The sequence below is a fragment of the Diabrotica virgifera genome, chromosome 4, assembly GCF_917563875.1.
Source record: "Diabrotica virgifera virgifera chromosome 4, PGI_DIABVI_V3a".
NCBI classification, from domain to species: domain Eukaryota; kingdom Metazoa; phylum Arthropoda; class Insecta; order Coleoptera; family Chrysomelidae; genus Diabrotica; species Diabrotica virgifera.
The window spans coordinates 44,316,960-44,338,121 of NC_065446.1; the positions used below are offsets into that span (position 1 = coordinate 44,316,960).

The 21,162-nt window shown below is 32.9% G+C and overlaps 1 protein-coding gene across 4 annotated transcripts in view; it reads left to right on the plus strand.

Annotated features, from left to right (window-relative positions):
* LOC114325910 (matrix metalloproteinase-14) overlaps positions 1 to 21,162 on the plus strand; it is a 180,076-nt gene that overhangs the window by 93,990 nt on the left and 64,924 nt on the right. For all 4 annotated transcript variants that reach the window (XM_028274059.2, XM_028274057.2, XM_028274058.2 and 1 more), the window contains exon 2: positions 17,332 to 17,455. In XM_028274059.2, the coding sequence (XP_028129860.1) occupies positions 17,332 to 17,455 (124 nt within the window). The remainder of the gene's footprint in view (positions 1 to 17,331; positions 17,456 to 21,162) is intronic.

The following is a 21,162-nucleotide window of genomic DNA, read 5'->3' on the forward strand; positions in this document are numbered from 1 at the left end:
TAATTCTGCGCGCATGCGCACACAGACAGTATGGTATAAACGTTAAGGCTGTATGACACTATACATTTTCTTGTATCATTTCTAATATCGTTTCTGGTATGTCAAAAAAATGCATAGTGTCATACACAGCTACAAGAAACGATATCAGAAACGATACAAGAATTTGAGTCAGACACAGATTCTTGTACAAGAACTGCGCCAATTTCTGCGCAAAGAGCAAAAACGTAAAACCTGCTGGTAAAACATCTAAAATGTCATAATTACTTACTCATAATGGCGGCTGAAATGAAAATGGGATCATGTATTGATGAATTTATTTGTGTTTTTTTAGGTATTATTTATAAATCTTTTATTGATACTTAATATACCGTTTGGTATGAACTACTGTTCTACTAATAACCATATATTTAGCTCCTAGTAAATTTCAAACTCTAAATTTAGGTTTCATGGTGCATAATTTTTTAATAGACGAAAATACAATAGTTCCTAATTTGGATCAAACTGAAGATAATTCTAATGCAAATATTTTAGCACAAATATCAAAACAAAATAAAAACACAAATAATCAACCTCAAACAGTCAACGTAAAATTCTGGTTAACATTAAAATGTTAATTAAAAGTTTATAAATTTTATAAAATCTTTAAAATCAGCTGTAGCTGTAGATGTAGTACTACCATAACGTGACACAGGGTGACAAACAAAATTTCGACCAATCACGTGCCGAATTTCATACAATTTTCGATACAAGAACTTGCATAGTGTCATACAGGGCACAAATGTAGGTACAAGAAATGATACAAGAAAATGTATACAAGAAACGATATCAGAAACGATATTAGAAATGATACAAGAAAATGCATAGTGTCATACAGCCTTTATACGGGATCTGATTGGGTGTTAAAATCATCTGTCAATAATTGTTCAATATGGAGATTTTGGATAAACAAATTAATGTTGTGTATATTAGTTTTTATTGTTGTGATGGTAGAGAAAAATGCAAGTTTATAATATTGTAGTGACTTTTTAGATAGTTTTTAAAAGCGACAGGTACGTAATAATTGTAAATGTTTCAGTATCCTAATAAAAAATTTCATAGGTAGAACCTACCTATTTGGAAAATTTAAAAAGAACCTACTAAAATAGTATGTAATGCTTTGATTTACATAATTTGATCAACATCAAAATTTCTATCAATATTCACCTAATATATTGTTTTCTTACTCTATATTTTGTTGTATTCTAATATTTCTTTCAACTCTAAATAATTTTAATTCAAAATCAAAATAATTTGGTTAAATTCAGAACCGTCAAAAGTTTAATCCGTTTAGTTAGTTGATCTTCGCACATGATGACACATGGTCTCCGTGGGTAAAAGTTTAAGGTGAATGAATTTCAATACTAACTGCGCTGATAATTGGGTTCGAACCCCAATGGAAACTTTTATTTTTCTTATTTTTTTTATACATTTTATGATTGTAAGTTTATTATATAATTTTTTTTTCAGAAAATACGTATTTGGTTAAAAATTTTTCCTACATTGTTCAGAAATCATTTGTGGCATTTTTAAGTGTGTTTGTTTGTGTGTTTTTTATTCTTTTATTATTTTAATTTTTGGCACTGTTTTAATAAAAAATTTTGAGAAGTAGTAAGTATTTAAATTAGTTTAGTATTTAAATAAAATATAAATAAACTGTTTAAAGTATATTAATTTCGTTGAAATCATATAATAGAAGTATAACTTCTTACGTACGTACAAAGTACACACACACACATTCTTTTTACTGATGTCGCATACAAGATCCAAGCTTCCATTCCATAAAACATAGTCGCGAAAACGTAACACCTCGCCAACATAACTCAACTCCAACCTTATATATCTCTTGTGCTGAGCACTTTTACCTTTTACCATTTTGTTGCAGTTTGTACGAGTCTTGTCTATCCTGATTTTAATTTGCTGGAAGTAATCATTTGTGGAATAATTACTCATTGTTCCCAGATATGTAAATTTTACCACTCGTTCCACGTTAATCCCGTCTATTGAAAGATTCTTGTTTCTTCAAGTTTTTGATGTTCTCATACATTTAGCCTTTTTGACGTTCATTTTTGGACTGTATTCTTGTCCAAACTGGAGAGATTTAAATACTAACTGACATGATTCGTTGACATATTACTATTAAGATATAGTTTGAAATTGTCATTGTTTTGAGTTAATTGCAACATATCAGGATAGCTCCTCAGAGATCAAGCGAAGACTAGCAGCGGCTCAAGTCAGAGCAACTGAATTAATTAAAATATGGAAAAACCGAACAATAACAAGGAAGACTAAGCTCAGATTGGTCAGTGTTTTTATTGTTCTCATTGCTACATACGCGGCTGATGGACTATCGCTCTTTCGAAATATAAGTCTACAGTAGAATTCTATGCGTGTCCTGGACAGAACAGAGAACCATCTCTGGTTGGTTTGAGAGAGCTTAATATAAAAGATAGGTTAGCAAGAAAGTGAACCGACTATATCTAAACTACTTCGACTACATAGCCAGAAGAACTATGAAACTATGGGTAGTACAAGGAACGATAAACGGCCGAACACAAAGAGGAAGATGGTTAGACCAAATAAAGACTCAGGTGGAAGCAGCAAGCTAATAATACTTAAAGTATCCCCACGCCCTGACAATAGCTCACGGAAAGAGAACGAGAAGCTTTGGTAAGAGAGGTCCGTAAGGACGACATATTTCCTGGCTTCATTACATAAGACCTTGATTTTGATGTATCATATCCGGAACGGATAGACACCGCAAGAAGAGAAAGTAGAATGTGAAGCCTAATTTAATTTAGCTTCTTAACCTTCCGCAACTAACATAGGTTTTCTGAAAATTAAAGCTAAGATCCGTCTCAGAGACCGACATAAAAAAATGTTTACATTGACACACTTTCAAGTGCAGGGTTGTGTTTACTCCTTGAAGGAGTGAAATTAAACAATATTGATACCTTTTTTTAATTTATTAATCCTCTTAAACATTAGCAAAATACTAAAGACAATGAAGACAATTATTATACACCATCTCATTTGTGAAAACCGAGCTCAATTTTTCCACTGCCGTTTTTTTGTAACTCTTCACCTTTTACTTCTGGAAATTGGGTCACTAAATTATCAGCACTTGTTTGCATGTTGTTTCGTTAATATAAATATTGTTTTCATCGAATATCTCACGTCCAACATCGGTCTCTGAGAAAAATTTTTATATAAAATTGGCGATAATTGCATAATCACTTGACACTAAGGCACATCGAAGAAACATGAAACGTAAATTACATTTCATAGAAATAAACCACTGCTAAACAAATGTCCGGCCATTTATGAAACTCTCCGAAAATAAAAATGTTTTATGAGCATGAATCACACACGTTTCATTGGTAGGCGGACTTTGAGATTTGTTTAGCAGTGCTTTCTTTTCATGAAACATGTTTTTCGTTTCATGTTTCATGTTTTTCGTTTCATGTTTCTTTGGTGTGCGGCTTGGCTAAGGATTTAAACTTCAACACCAAAAACAGGCACCTGAATCAGGCAGCTACTGATGGCGGCGAAAATACATAACGAACAATTTGGATATAATCGTAAAAACTCTAAGTGGTCCGTCTCACAGACCCAATGTTAGTCACGGAAGGTTAAGGTGTTTCATTTCATTCATTAAAACAAAATAAAGATTAAAACATATTTTAATTTTTTAGTTTTTTGTGGTTTTCTAATATACGCTTTATATCATGCATAGATATTATGTAAATAAGAAAATTATTCAATTTTTTTGAATCAACGTTTGGATTCAATGCAAATAGCGTTGTTAACCTGCCATTAAATAAACGTAGGATGGGCCTCTGCAGTAGTATTAGCCGTTCCTAAAGTTAACAGTATTAAACATTTGTGCGACCTTCACTTACATTATTTTACAAATACAATTACTTAAAAATAACTATGGTTTAAAATATAAAAAAGCTATTTCGAAATGATTTTTATAAAATCTCACAAATTTATATCAATTTTGTTGACCTATTAGCAAGATTACAATAGATGTTGGATAATAAAGTGTAAAAGCTTTATAAATATAAATGTAATTTGGTTTACGGTAATTTTAGCTTTATATAAATGGTTTATGGTAATTATTAAATTATTATAATTATTTTAATAGAAAAAACGGTAATGCATAAATTTTGTCTGAAACTGTACAAAGGAAAAATGGTCAATCTTAAAGTACGGGGAAAAGGTAATTCAAATACATAATTAGTAATATTAAGAAAATAATGTAACATTAGAAACAAAAAGACTCGAAGAAAAAGTGTATAAATTAATGGTTACGTATGAATATCTTTTTTTCTTGTTCTTTTTGTGTAGACATAAGCCTGCCTGTCTGTCTGTTTTTTCAATGTGCCTTCAGTAAGTTCCATCGTTTTCGTGGTTTTCCATTGATCGTCTTCCTATGGGGGAACCGTCCTTTGTCGTCTTTACTACCCTATTTGTTGTCGGTCGGCTTATGTGGTCGTTCTATTCGACTCTTCTGTTTCTTATCCAGTTCTCAATGTTTTCTATCTTGCATTTCCGTCGTATCTGTACTTCTAGCTCTGTCTCATGTTGTCTTACCATCGATTTTTGCAGGGTTTCATTTTTCTGTTTCTAGCATTATCTTTGTTCTCTCTGTGTCAGTTCATGTTTCTACCCCGTGTGTAATTATTCATCTAATGATTGTTTTGTAAATTGAGCCGCTGAGAGCAAAAGTGGTGTAAGTCAAAAAATCAAGTTCTCAGCAAGCAAGTGCTTTAGTAGAAATTCTGTACACACGAAGGTTTTTATGGAATTTGTTTTTTATTTGGATAAAAGAATATATTATATTTATTTGTTCAAACAAAAAACAAATTCCATAAACACCTTCGTGTGTACAGGATTTCTGCTAAAGCACTTGCTTGCTGAGAACTTGATTTTTTGACTTACACCAGTTTTGCTCTCAGCGGCTCAATTGTGCCTTTTATTTCTTTCCCGATATTTTTATTTCTTTGAATTATTTCATTCAGGGAACCTTCGGCTCTCTCTTTACTTTATTCACTTAGATAGTGTGATGCCCAGATATTTAAACTCCATAATATGAATAAATTTTAAGAATTCTTTCCCCAAATATTAATTTTTATCAACTTATGTTACAAACAGTGTTTATTATTATACATAAAGTGTTTATTTTTTAAGTATCTGATAACCTTTGATTTTGCGTATTTCGTTTACAAATACGCGAATAATAATCTACTTAAATAGTATTTTATAAATAATATATTAGACTTTCTTATCTTTAAAACAATTCATGGTAAATTTTCTACTCACTCATCTAAATTAAAAATAAAAGTATAACACCAGATTCATCGTGCACCACTCCATTCTGTCAATACCGTGATGCTGTAATCTGTCGTTCACAATTCTTGCACGGTGGGAACAAGCATTGTCGTCAATAAGGACAAAACTTTCTGCAATTGCACCCGCAAATGGTACAATAATTGGTTCTACAACCATATCTCTATATCTCTGAGCCATTACCAGTATTGTCAGAACCGAAGTCGGTGTGGCCATCAAAACAAATAAATACCATTCCAAACGCAAATAGAGCCTCTCCCAAAAGCAGGTGTAGGCACCCTATAATGGCCATTATACAGTGGCGTAACTAACGCCAATGCAACCAATGCGGTGCATGGCGCAGGCCTTAGGGGGCGCCAAAAACTGACAATGACCTCCAAACGCAAAAGAAAAGTAAAGACTTTTTTTGACGAACTTTCTAGTGACTACGAGTTTAGTGATCCTCTGCATTACTTTAAAGTTAAGGTATTTTTGAGAGCTGTTGATATTCTTATTTCACAGTTAAACGAAAGGTTTAAATCTATGGTATGTATAACTGACACGTTCAGTTTTTTAAACCCAGATAATTTATTATATTTTTCTGACAAACAACTTCTAAAGTCAGCCTCTGAGTTTTGTAAAAAATATGAATCTGATGTGACTCATGCTTTGACCAATGAAGTAATTTGCTTTAAAAATGTTGTCAAAGACGATATCAAAAGTAATAAAATAAGCAAAATCAGCCACTTGGCTGATTATCTATTGATTAGGAATAATTTATTGATTAGGAAATTTATTGCATCAAATGTCCCAAACGTAAGTCCAGTATTAATAATGTTTCTTACATTACCCGTAACTGTGGCAAGTAGTGAAAGATCTTTTTCTAAACTAAAAATAATAAAGAACTACTTGAGGAACTCTATGTCCAATACTAGACTGTGTGATCTTAGTGTAATTAGTAATTAGTATTGAACATGAAAGAGCTCGGTCTTTAGATGTAGAAAAGTTAGCAAGACTGTCCCTAGAAACAAAGAGCCGCAGAGGCTTTGTCAGGGAATAGGAATTAACATACAGTGTTGTTCCTATGAGCTGTAGGTAGGTTTGACTATAAGAATGCATCATCTAGTAAAATTAATCAAAGTTTGAGAAACGGAACATAAACATTACATTGTTGCTTGCGATATCATGTATACTGTATTGTATAGGGCACCAAATAAATAAAAAATGTTGAGTAAAGTAAGTAGTGTATATTTTATCGTCCTAAAAGTACATTAATTAATTGTAAGTATATAATGTGATCCTTACTTCAGTTATATTATTGGTATTTGGAAATGTTCAGTAACTTAAAGGGCTATCCTAGTGTAAAAGTACGAAATTCATATAAGTAGTTTTTTTGGGAATTTCTAATATAAAATGTACTGTGCCAATTGTTTTGAAAATTGGCATAAGCATGTATTATAAAAAGAAGTAAAACAATTTTCATTAAAAAATATTAAAAATTTAACGATTTATGCGCCAGATACTGGCACCGTGAAAATAAAAAACATAATTTATTTCCTATCTACACCATCAACTATGATTTTTGAAAAATATTAAAATTTGGGAAATTGACGAAGTGTTGATTTTTTTTTAAATTAGCTAAAACATTTGCAGTTTCAGAAACCGCCAAATTGACATTTTTTATCCGATCAAATACCCCTAGTTGATGGTATAGAAAATAACTTATATTTCAATAATAACTTTCAAATATAACTATTTTCAATAATAATGTCATGTTTCAGGGTCTCTATTAGTCCCAATCATAGCAGTGCAGCTGTTTTTATTTTCACGGTACAATGCTCATGCAAATTTTCAAAACAATTGGTACAGTTCTTTTTATTTTAGAAATTAAAAAAAGTATGTGAATTTCGTACTTTTACACTAGGATAGCCCCTTAATTTTACTTTCAATTAATTTTTTTGAATAATAACTTTTTAATAATTAACTTTAAAATTACTGTTATATTTCTTTGTATAATCTTTCTCTGGAGAAATGTCGTTGTTAGTTTCGTTGGAGGTTGGGGGGGGGAGGTGGAGAATAAGTCCGGGAATAGGGGCGCACGAGGAATACTTGCATTGGGGCGCAGGTCAGACTAGTTACGCCACTGCCATTATACCGCTCTTCTAGTTCCCTCCAAACCAAAATACGACCATCGGAATTGTTTATACGAAATCTAGACTTATCTTTAAATAAACAGTTTCTCCATTCGTTGATAGTCGAGTTGCTGTGTTCTTCAGCCCATAGTTTTCTCGATTCGCGATGTTCCATGGTTAGTACTAAACGAGATGAACGTCTTCTTGCTCTTAAGCCAGTCATACGCAACCATCTTCTAACGGTTTGGGTTGAAATTATTCTTCCAGTGGCGTTACGCAATGTTCTGTTAATGCAAGAAGCAGTATATTGAGTTCCGTCTAACAATAATTCTCGTATATCGGTCATCATCAGAGTTGGTACACTGTTGATGAGTTGTAGCCCTCCACCATAAACATATGAGGCTACACCATTTGTGCCATAACAACTCCAAGTTCTATTTACAACACCTGGTGAAAACCCCAAACGTTGAGCCATCTTACGTTGCGTTAACCCCTCGTTGATATAACTCACAATCTGTTGCATTTTTACAATACCTATCTAAAGGTTATTATGTTTATAATTTGTTTCGCATTCAAAACAGGTGTTAACACGTTGGCTGCCATAATGTTAAAAAAAGTGGGTCCTTATGGCCACGATGCTCCCGTTTCTATGCATTTGAGACAACTACGGTGTGTCCCGCGGCAGGGGCGGCCCGTCAGGGTGGGCAAGGTAGGCGCCGCCTAACCTCTTCAAATGTACAATAATAAATTATTTATTAATATAAATTACTTATTTAAAACTGTATTTAATAAATTTTAATACACTACCTAAGTATCTAAAAATCTAAAATAAAACAAAGCTACTCTTTAATGCATCTCCGAAGTTGTAATAATTATTATACGCTCCCCGTAGCGTAGCGCTACTACGACGCGACGGCTCTTTCTACTTTAGGGCAGGCTCTTTTAAAAGTAGCCGAAGAGAATTCGCATTTTGTCTCATTCTTTACGATAAGCACAGCGCTGTAATATTGTCGCTTGCCTGGCCGTGGCCGTAATATTTCGGGCTATAGGTAGGCTAGATTTTTTTGCGCCTTTGGCATTGGTTGTGCCGATCCTGACTAACAATTCCGAAAAAAAAAACGAAAAGTTCGAATTTTGTCATGAAATTTGGTATGTGGGGTTAAAATAATATTTCTAACAATTTTCCGAATAACTTTTTGCGATATCTCTAACGCGAAACAAAATATTGAAAATTCGTCCTGTTTGTGAATTCGCAGTAGGCCGCGTTTAAAATTTAAATTTCAGTTGACTATCTTAAAAAATGTAAACCATCAAAATGAATGACTGCAAAATTTCAAATCTGTATTTATTTTGATATTCGGAAATATAAGGGTGTTTTCATCTTAAATGCGACACACTGTATACAGGGTGTTTGGTAAAAAATGGGCCATAGCTTAACCCTAGATTCCTGAGGTTAAAATATGTCGATTTAAGCTAACTTACCTTAGTACGGAAGTTGGTAATAACCGAAATACAGGGTGTCAAACTTAAACTTTTATTTTATTTATCCTTGAATATTTCCTAACAGACATGGGATAATAACACAAAATTTGGTAAGCGGGGATTTTTTGAGACGAAATCTAAATTCGCTACCAAAAATGATCTATTATCCAGAGGGCGCCACATACGCCTTTCAGCGCTCATTTAATAGGTTCAATTTTTTTATTACCCACTCTACATACTTTTTAAATAAAAAATTTTATTCTGTTAATATTTTTACTTAAAAAAGTGTACTACATTCATTTCGCTAAACTCAACTGTTTTCGAGATAAATGCATTTTAAATCTGCGAGGCAACATAATTTTTTGCTTAATATTATTGTAGTTACACCCGAAAATAACTTAAAATCATAAAAATTTAAAAAAATGTATCTCAAATTTCTTCAGATGGAATTTGCGATGCAATGACATAAATATGAGAACTGGCACAATTATTATAGTTTCAGTAGTAATTGCACAAGAGCTCTGAAATTATTGAATTTTTCCCGAGTGACACTTTGACAGTTTTAATTTCACGAGCCGAAGGCGAGTGAAATTATGTCAAAGTGTCACGAGAGCAAAAATTCTATATTAATTTCAGAGGTCGAGTGCAATTTGTTGCGATTATTTCATGAATAAAACTGTTTAAAACCAAAATTTTATTGTAATTTATTTATGTAAGTACCATTAAACACACAGTTTTTATAAATATTTGACGATTGAAAGTCATCACTTTTATAATTTTTAAAACATTAATTGTCATTAATGTCACTGAATGTATTTTTTCGTAGCAACGAAGGGCATCTGACGTAATATACTTAACGACGGGAGATTATTAAAAATTATCGATTTAATTCAGATTTCTATAGCTTTCTATTGGTCAGAATCTCCTATGAATGAAATAATCAGTATTAATTGCACAAGAGCTCTGAAATGATGGAATTTTTCCCGAGTTACACTTTGACAGTTTTAATTTCACGAGCCGAAGGCGAGTGAAATTATGTCAAAGTGTCACGAGAGCAAAAGTTCTATATTAATTTCAGAGGTCAAGTGGAATTTGTTGCGATTATTTCATGAACAAAACTGTTCAAAACCAAAATTTTATTTTAATTTATTTATGTAAGTACCATTAAACACACAGTTTTTATAAATATTTGACGATTGAAAGTCATCACTTTTATAATTTTTAAAACATTAATTGTCATTAATGTCACTGAATGTATTTTTTCGTATCAACGAAGGGCATCTGACGTAATATACTTAACGACGGGAGATTATTAAAAATTATCGATTTAATTCAGATTTCTGTAGCTTTCTATTGGTCAGAATCTCCTATGAATGAAATAATCAAGTTTATTTTTCGGGTCTAACTACAATGATATGCAAAAATTATGTTGTATCGCATATTTAAAATACGTTTATCTCGAAAACAGTTGAGCTTAGCGAGATTAAGGTAGTATACCTCTTTTAAGTAAAGATATTAATTAAAAATATTAATGAAATTCGATACTTTGTAAGACATTCGAGAAGCCGCTACAGATAAAATATTTTAACAACATATTAATCATTCAGAATTACTCGACGGATATTAGTACAGTTAAAATAATTAAGAGGATACCGGATAATATGATTTAATGAGTTAAATTTAAAGTTCTTTTTTTACTTTAATGACAAAAAAAGCAAGCTCATTAGCAGAACCCAATTAAAAATTATTTTGCACATCATATTTGAAACATTATTTGGTTGAAAAATCTCATTTTTGTTGACAAAAAAATATACTTATTAATTTGTTAGGACTAAATTACAGTTGTGTTTATCTTAAAAAGGATATGTTACTATCAAAATTCACGCAGTGTTGCCAAACTGAATTTTGTTATTTTGAGTGGAAATTTTCCCAGCGATCTCCGAGGGTACAATACATATTATATTACACTATAGGTGTCGCCTACCCGTATACTGAGGTCACGAGCCGCCACTATCCCGCGGCTGTTATCAACGACAACATGAAACACAACATTTGTGTCTCATGGCAGCCAACGTGTTAAAATTCGTTAATTAAAACGAATTTTTGATACTTCCTTATACCGCCTAAATTCTACTTATATTAGTTTTAGTATGAATTGTAAAAATTTTGCGGTTATATTAACCTTATGTGAACCTATATTTCAGTTTCAAAATTACAAAATTTCTCCATTTTTTCTTAAAACTACCTAATCTGATTCCTAATAAATATGATAATCCCAGCTCTTATCGACTTGCGGAAATTTCTCTAAATTGAATCATTTCCTGCTTTCCTTATTAGATGTTTACCACTCAACTCATTTGCATATTAACCTCAACTCCAATGATTCAATATTTTTCTTGCAGTGATTGACCTTTGGGTGTATCTGTGAAATTTCCAAAGCAATTTCTTCCACTGTGATTCAAAAATTTATGAATGAACGGCCCACTGTTTTGTTACATAAAGAAGTGAAATTCGCGGAAGAATATGAGTAAGTCTAGATTATCTAGTTGACTCACCTGGCAATTAGTACTACTAATACGATTGTCAATGCTAATAGATACTGTGCATCGGTCAAGGCTAACGGTACCAAAGCGCCTACTCGTCTTAGAACTTGACTGTTTCGCGTTTAAATATGATAATTCTAAACTTTATTTATCGAAAGAATGTGTAAACTACCAGATATAAGTAAAAATAAAGAAACTTAACGAAAAAACTTACGCATTAACTGATGATAATGTACTACCTGGGATTACAAATCCAGCAGGAAGGAACAAAATACAAATATAGTCATCTGCTTCTTCAGCCTGTTTGCTCTGTACACTTCTGGATATAGGGCTTTCCATGAGTTTTCCAATCTCGTCTGGTTTATGCTATTTGATGCCAGTTTTTCCCCATTTTTGCTTTGATGATATCTAGTCATCAAAAATCTATCGAATGACACCAAACACGATACCCCTTTACACACTGGAGGTGGTGTGGAGTGTAACTTTAAAATCTTAAATAGGAGCCCACATGTTTTATTACACAATCGGATTGCTTACGAAAAAATAAGTAACTTTAATTCGAGACATTTCTTTGAATTGTGGATAGATGGCGGTATAATTCCTATACCCTAGGTAAATTATAGAAACGGTCTAATATATCGAGAAATAACACTTCCAAATAAGAAACCAAAAAACCTATCGAATAACATTAAACACGACCCCCCCCCCATACTTCATCCCATTGATTTGGGATGGTCTTATAGGAACCCTCATTTTATATTGCAGATTTGAGTACCTCATAAAAAATAAGTAACATTTATTCATGTATTTTTTTTAGATTTGCTGATACCTTGCTGATATTTGCTGATAATTTTTTTAGATGGCGCTATATAAATTGTATTTTTTCAATTGCAGCGCCATCTATCAACAATTATTCTAAAAAATGTGTCAAATAAATTTTTCTCATTTTTCATTAGGAATCCACATCTGCAATAAAAAAATCTGCAATAAAAACGGGAGTTGCTATTTAAAATTTAGGGGCCATGGAGGGCTGGAGTGGTGGGTCGTGTTAGTGTTATTCAATAGGTTTTTGAAAAATATTAAACCTATGTGTTTTTTGGTTTTTCATTTGGAAGTGTATTTTTAGATATATTAGACCGCTTCTATAATTTACTTAGTGTATTAGGTAAATCGTTCTTCCGATTATAGCGCCCCCTACTTTTGAGACACCCTCTATATAAATTTTATATAAATTTCTTATAATTAAAAAAAGTTAGATGATTGATAATTTTTTAGACTTAATAAAAACTATATGATGTTAAACTGTATTCATTATTTTATTATTATTATAGTATAGTTGTTATTGGCTTTATTATATCATTTTAATCAGAATCTAAAGTGTTACCCAAATCTATTATTGATTGATTTTCGACAAAAAGTTTAATTTTATGGTTAGCAAGTTTATGAGAAAGCCTTTCTAAATTCAAACTGATATCGACTTTATATAATTTGGTTATAAGCGGAACAAATAGTGAAATTAAATTGAAATTGTTGTTTGTTAACTAACAACCTATGTTATTTATCTAACATGTCAGCTATTTCTCTACTCACAATTGATGTAGGTGAATAATGGCCATTCAATTTGTTTCAAGGAATTTACTTATCTGTGGAAATTTACTTCTATATGTATAACTGCCCTTCGGATACGTATTATCAGAAGGTCTTTCTAATGGTTATCTATTCAATCTGTAATAAAGGGATCAATAAAGAAGTTACACTAAATTCCAATAAGGCATGCAGTGCATGTAAACAAAGATTATAGTTGTTAAAAGTGTTCAAATGAAATGTAATAGTTCTATAATAACAGTATATTATTAACATCACGTTATCACTTCGTCTCTTTTTCGATTGTTAAATTTTATTATGTATAGTATATAAATTATTGTAATCACTGAATACATGATGGTGAAACAATAATCCCATTAATTAAATAATTGAATAACTTTGGCTCAGTGCTTGCGGCTCAGTGATACTCCTTCATGGATCCCTACCGGAAGGGCGTTGACGCCTACATAACGATGTGTATATGTAGGTATGTCTGAAGTTATATAAAGCATTTCTCTAGCAAAAATCAGTAGAAAAATAAATAATTAATATGTTTACCATCGACCTACAATAATTTATCAAATTCATTGACGATAAGAATCTATCTGTGTATGTCAATACAGTGGAACCCCGATAAGTCGGCCCCCGATAACCCGGAACTCCGGCTAACCCGGACCGATTTTTATCAGACAAAAATTTCAACAATAAAGATGTATTGCTGTTACAAAATCTCGTGAACCTAATTCATTCATTTGGTGACGTCAATATACGAACGAAACGATTGAATTCGACATTACTGAAAATATCAGGGTGCAGATGGGACCCTGTCGCGCAATTCGCAGCAAATAAAATAGTCGTATGTTTTTGGCTTCATTTTATTTCGGTTATACATACGCATTTTCAAGGTTCACGAGGTTTTGTACCAACTCTATGTAATATAATATTTGAGAGATAATGGGTACTTGTGTAATTTGAAGTACATATACCATTACAAAGACCATTAATATTCTTTTTTTAACAATGGTCTTAGTCATCACTGTTATTAAATAACATAACATCAGAGACGGTATTGTGTGTAGTAAAGTCGTATTGTTCGCTTCCAATCGTTCGTAAATCTATTCAGATTTTGTGTGCGTGTTTTTGTCTATAAGGGCAACAAAACGTAAAAATGTTGTAGTGACAATGGAAAAGAAACTAGAAGCATTAAGTAGAATTGATAAAGGTGAATCTTGCAGCATTATATGGTGTCGATACATCTACAGTATCGGATTGGAAGAAAAATAGAACTAAAATCGAAGATTTTTTTTTCAAAATGATAACAAAAAACAGTTTGGACAATCGGTGCAAAGCTAATAAAGCTAAGAATGAGACTCTTGACGCTTTGTATGTGTGGTTTTGTGTGGAATGCGAACGTGGTTTACCAGTGTCTGTGTGACAATTATAACGGAGTTTATCTGTAGGCATACCATATTTTATTAATTTTTACCATTTTCTCCGGCTAACCCGGATTTTCGATAACCCGGATAGGCCGCGGTCCCGATTAATCCGAGTTAACGGGGTTCCACTGTAGTTGTGTTTGTAGTGTACATATTGTTGACGTTTTTTTCGCGTTATTAATTACTATTTGACGTAATAGATACCTACCCACCATCGTTTTACAAAGAAAGTTGTAGTTAGTAATAGTGTGTAAAGTAGAGTTATGGATAAAAATATTTTAAAAAATAATTATCAAAAAATTGTTAAAATTGTAAAATTTAAGTATAAGTGGTACTGTTATTTGTCACCACTCAGTATATATTCATTTAAAGAAAAGAGTAACACGTTTAGAGGACAAAGATGGTAACATATTATTAAAAAATGAAGACATTACCGAAAGATGACGGGATCATTTTATGGAATTATTAATGGGAGACAACAACGAAATAGAGAATGACAGGGAGGAGTACAATTTAAATGAACAAAAAGATGATGATGACATAACATACAACGAATACAGGGAAGCAATTTTAAAATTAAAAAATGGCAAGGCTGCAGTACACGATAATATTAAGGCTGAGCTAATTAAATATATGGAAGGAGAAGGATTACAATTACTATGGAAGATCATAAGGAGTTGTTGGCGTATCGGATGCATACCTAGAGATTGGACTCTTGCAACTATTCTACCATTACACAAAAAAGGTGATAAACATAAGTGTTCTAACTACAGGTGAATATTATTTTTGGTAGTTGCTAGTAAAATCTACGAAATAATACTAAAGAAAATGCTGCGAGAAAATATCGAGGCCACACTGGATGACAGCCAATGCGGCTTTAGGCCAGGGTGAGGTACAACCGATATCATATTCACGGTGAAACAGTTATCAGAAAAAGCAAAAGAGCATAAGAGTAAGTTGTTTCTCTGTTTTGTGGACTTGGAAAAAGCATTTGATCGGGCGCCACGGAACAAGATCTGGGAAATATTAAACAGTAGAAATATGAAACCGAAGTTAATCCAAGCAATAAAGAGTAGATGTAAATGTACACGTAATAATGTAAAACGAACAATCGCTCATCTCTAGAATTCTACACAAGGGCAGGTGTAAGACAAGGTGGTATTCTGAGTCCTTTGTTAATTATCACTCTAATGGACGAAATTGCAAAATAATGCAGGGGTAAGGTAAAAAGAACTAGCGTCGGGGTCTATAAACTTCAACAAGTTTACGTGTCAGAGTTGATATATGCCGACGACCTGGTAATTGTGGCAAAATCAGAAAAAGACTTGCAAGTGAATGTGAATGTTTGGAATGAAGCCTTTAAGAAATTTGGAAGGAAAATAAATATTGAAAAAACAGAAGCTTTAGTAATATCTAAAACTCAAGAAAATATAAATGTAAAGCTGAATAATGAGACCATTACACAAGTAGAGGTCTTCAAGTATCTATGATCAACAATGAATGGGCAAGGAAATATAGAACCAGAAATAAACAGGAGGGTAATGCGTGCAACAAAATTATACTATGCAATAAATAAAAGTTTTATTAGGAAGAAAGAAGTAAGCCTGAAAACAAAAATGAAAATATTTCAAACTGTATACGAGCCGGTGCTACTCTACGTTAGTGAAACGTGGAGAGTGAACGACAACATCCGTAGTAAAATTCAAGCATGCGAAGTGCGATATTTACGTGCAGTATCCGGGGTGACCAGACGTGATCGTATAAGAAATGAAGACATACGTGAAAGGTGCTGTGTTGAAAGAACCTTAGACAGACTTGAAACGAAACAGTTATCGTGGTTCGGACATATGGCGAGAATGAATGAAGGTAGAACTGTAAAGAGGGTATGGAAAGAGGCAACTGACAACAAACGACGAAGAGGCAGGCCAGCAAGAACGTGGAACGCAAATATTGGAAAGGCTTGCGTAAAAAAAATATTGGGTAGAGAGAAGCAAAAAGACTAGCTACTAACCGAAACGCATGGAGACGTCTGATTTCTCCACATACCTCGACTCCGTAAGGTACAAGAGGACGGCTTAAGTAAGTAAGTAAGTAAGAAAAGAGTGAAACTTTTTAATATTAGTAGCAATTAACAACCTTTGGCATATATGCATCAGAAACAAGACCCGAGACAGCCACAACATAAAGACTCCTGAAAATGGCAGAGATGAGAGTACTGAAAAGAATTACAGTAAATACGCTGAGAGATCGAAAGAGGAGTAAAGACATTAGAAGAAAATATAACGTAGTGTATAAACAAATGGACAATTATTATCAGAAACAAAGAATGGAGTAACCACATAGGCAGAATGGAGAAGATTGTTGTGGTTAAAATAGCAAGATATAAATTATCAATCGGTAGAAACAGTATCGGTCGACCGCGCAAAAGATGGACAGAAAACCATCCATAAAGGTATTAATCCGCCAATAAACAAACAGAATTGCTTATAAACATCAAGAAGAAGGAAAAGAACATCAATTGAGAAATTTCGCGTAACATTTTCTATTATGTATGTATTCATAACATATCTTCAAAAGTTGAATCTCTTGAAAATACTACTTCATATACTACTAAGTGATCTTTAAAAATAATAAAATCAGGGTATAATCCTCCCTCAAAGCTAGTAATTTGAGATGGCTGATTGGTCAACTCATCCCACCTTCCTTCTCCTTTAATGTGTGAAACATTTATGTACCGTAATGTAATCTTTATTGCAAGTTTACTAAAAATTTTTTTTGTTACAGTTATATCTATCCCAATTTGGTTACCTCTCACCAACCAGGGGAAATTCTAGTCAATTATTAGATGAACGAACGTATACGAAAGCCATAGAGGAGTTTCAAGCATTTGCTGGATTAAATGTTACGGGTAGGTATCTTATAATACTTTACTAAACCTTTCATCACACCCTCATAATAACACCCTACACCAAGTCAGTATCATTATCGTGTTCATATATCTTTATGTTAAAGTAGTTGTGTACCTATACCATTTTTACTACAAAAACACGCTTACGTCATTCGAGATTTCTGACGTCAGAGCATTACCAAACATTAGAATATGATTTGACAAGCAGTGACAAACTAGGAATCATTACTTGTCTTCTTTTTCTTTAAGTACCGTGCCCAAATTTTAGGCGTGGGTAGCTTCCATGACAATTTGCCCATATCGTTCTCGATCTTGCACGACATGTAATAGTTGACCTGCTGATAAGCCAGTCCATTGACGAAGGTTTCGGAGCCATGAATATTTCTTTTTACTAGTTCCTCTTTTTCCGTCGATTTGTCCGTTGCGTGTTAAACTGCAGCATCCTGTATTTGCTCCTCTCATTATCTCTTCTTCAAGTGCCGTCTCCTAATCGGAGGTTGGATATCATCATCACTATATTTACTCTATCCACCGCCGCTCTAAAGAGTTCTATAGAACTGCATCTAAACCAGTCCCTTAAATTTTTTAACCATGACACTCTCCTTCTTCCTATACTCCTTCCGCCTCTTATCTTTACCTGTATTATCAGTCTTACCATTTCATATCCCGGTCCCCTCATTACGTGTCCCAGATATTGTAACTTTCTTATTTTTATTGTGTTTATTATTTCGCATTCTTTACCCATTTCTCGCAATACTTTCGTGTTCGTTTTCCTCTGTGTCCATGCCATTCTAAGTATCCTTCTGTAACACCACATTTCAAATGACTGTAGCTTATTTATGTGTTCTTGCTTTAATGTCCAGCTTTTAAGTCCATATTGTAGTATCGAGAACACGTAGCATCTCAAAGCTCTTACTCTCAGTTCTTAGCTAAGGTCTTTGTTGCAGAGAACTCTTTTCATTTTTACAGACGCATTTCTTGCTATTACTATCCTGGTCCTTATTTCTGTTGTTATCATTTTTCTCTGGAATCCAGGTTCCTAGGTATTTGTATTTATCAATCCTTTCTATCGGTACATTTCCCAAATGTATGCTTGTTTGTATGTTTGTTTTCCTAGTTATTATCATGTATTTGGTCCTTTTATATTCATTTTTACTCCATATTCTTCACAGAAATTGTTTGTTTTGTTTAGTAGTAGTTGGAGTTGTTCAGCAGAGCTTGCCATAATCACGATGTCATCTGCATATCTTATGTTGTTAATAGATCCTCCGTTAATTATTATTCCTTCACTTTGAGATTGCAATGCTTCTTCAAAAATGGCTTCACTATATGCAATAAAGAGTAATGGAGACATAATACATCCCTGCCGAACTCCTCTCCTGATTTCAATTTCTAGACTGGGTTCGTTATCTATTACAATTTGTGCTCTTTGTCCTCTCATTATATGCCCGATATATTCAAGTTTTCTTTTTTTTTATCATCTTGATTAAATCACCTTCGCCTTGACCTACTCCGTTTAAGACTTCTCTGTTTGAAATACGTTGAACCCAAGATATTCTGAGCATTCTACCATATGACCACATCTGTTCTGAGCAATTCTCAGCTGAATTTACAATTAAGAATTAAGTTCCTAAAATGTTATGTGTATCGTGTATTACTGTATGGATGTGAAACCTGGATCATGAAGGTTGATGGACAAATTACGATACAATGAACATTCTACGACATGACCACCTTCATGATACAGGTTTTACATCCATACAGTAATACAGGATACACATAACATTTTAGGAACTTAATTCTTAATTGTAAATTCAGCCGAGAGTTGCTCAGAACAAATCTAAGTTTCATAAATACTCCTCTTGAAATTTCTTTACTTTTAATTTCTTCATCCGGATTTAGTGTCTCGTTTATCCAACATCCTAGGTATTTAAAATGGTTAACTTTTTTTAAAGATTCATTATTGACAATTAGTTGCATAGGGCCGACGTCTTGTTTGCTTACCACAAGTAACTTTGTCTTTGTTGTATTTATGCCAAGTCCGTTATTGGAGCATTCTCTAGTGACTCGATCTATAAGGCATTGAAGATCTTCGATACTTTCAGCCATGATCGCGGTGTCGTCTGCATGTCTGATGTTGTTAATACTTTCTCCCCCGATTCGAACTTAACATTGCCCTTCCAAGGCTTCGTTAAAACTCCGCTACTAAAAATTACTTGTCACAGATATTTTTCTTTATTTTTGTTTACTCTATAAATAATATCTTTTCTTTATTCTAATTAATAATGTCAATCTGTTTTCATTACTTGTCGAAATAAATTAATAATAGGTATGCTAAAATATATAATAATATTGTTGTTAAGTAATTTATTTCGCCAAGTAGTGAAAAGCGATTGTCAAGATGGTGCCACATGCTATACACCTCGTCAAGCCTACAACCAGTCGTGCATTCAGTCCGATTCAGTCAACATTGAGCCAGATTTATTCAAAAGAGTGATGGACAATTTGGACAAAAGAGTGCCTGTGTTCCAGTAAAACCATGGAGGCCATTTGCCTGATATGCTGTTCAATAGATAACCCTATCCTATGTATTTAGGCGACTTTAAAACAGTACTATCAGTTGCAAATCTGGAGTCGGAAATCCGATGTCAACCTTTAGTACCATCTTTGGGTTATAAGCTTTCATTCGACAACTCATTTGTCATTCCATCCGTTCTAATAACGGAGGAGTTGTGTTCACGGACAGACAGACGGACGGAGAGATAGGCATGAAACCGGAAGTATGAAACCTCGTATTGATGAGAAGCGTCGAATAATACAGGGTGAGTCATGAGGAACTGTACATACTTCTACCTCGTATAGAGGCCCCTATGGGTAATAACAAATGGCCATTAAAAAGTGTCTGCTCCCATTGTTTAATAATATACAGGGCGAGTTTCGCATTTTGACAGAAACTTGTATTCGTCATAATTTTTGAACGGTCAGATCGATGTGTCTCTTATTTTGGTCAATCGTTACACTATTACCACCTAATCAACTGATTTATTCAAACTAGAAAAAAATCAGGTCCGGCTTTAAAAAATTAGTTCGTTTGGGTCTTAGAAAAAATTTCACCCTGTATACGATTTTTGGAAACTCTAATACTAATTTTACAAATTAGACAAATAGGCAATTAAAATGACATACTTATTTTTTCCCCACACAATTACTTAATTTTTTATAAAAAAATCAAATTTGACTATGAATTAAAAATTTGGTAAAGTGAACCATAGATTTAAAAAAAATTAACTTTTATTACAAAAATTAATTTTTTAAACAAATATTTGATTTATGTTACCACCCAATCAACTGATTTATTCAATCTAGAAAAAAATCAGGTCCGGCTTTAAAAAATTAGTTCGCTTGGGTCTTAGAAAAAATTTCACCCTGTATACGCTTTTTAAAAACTCTAATATGAATTTTACAAATTAGACAAATATGCAATTAAAATGGCATATTTATTTTTTTTTCCCACACGATTACTGAATTTTTTATTAAAAAATCAAATTTGTCAAAGTCACAATTTTACCATAAAAATTAAAATTAAAACTTTCACCATTTTTTTTTTCTATAACACGTCTAGATCTAAAACTCCCCATAACACTTCTCTTTGGACTCTATAGTTTACCATAGACGTGATCAAATAGATAAATTTTAAATTTTTTCAC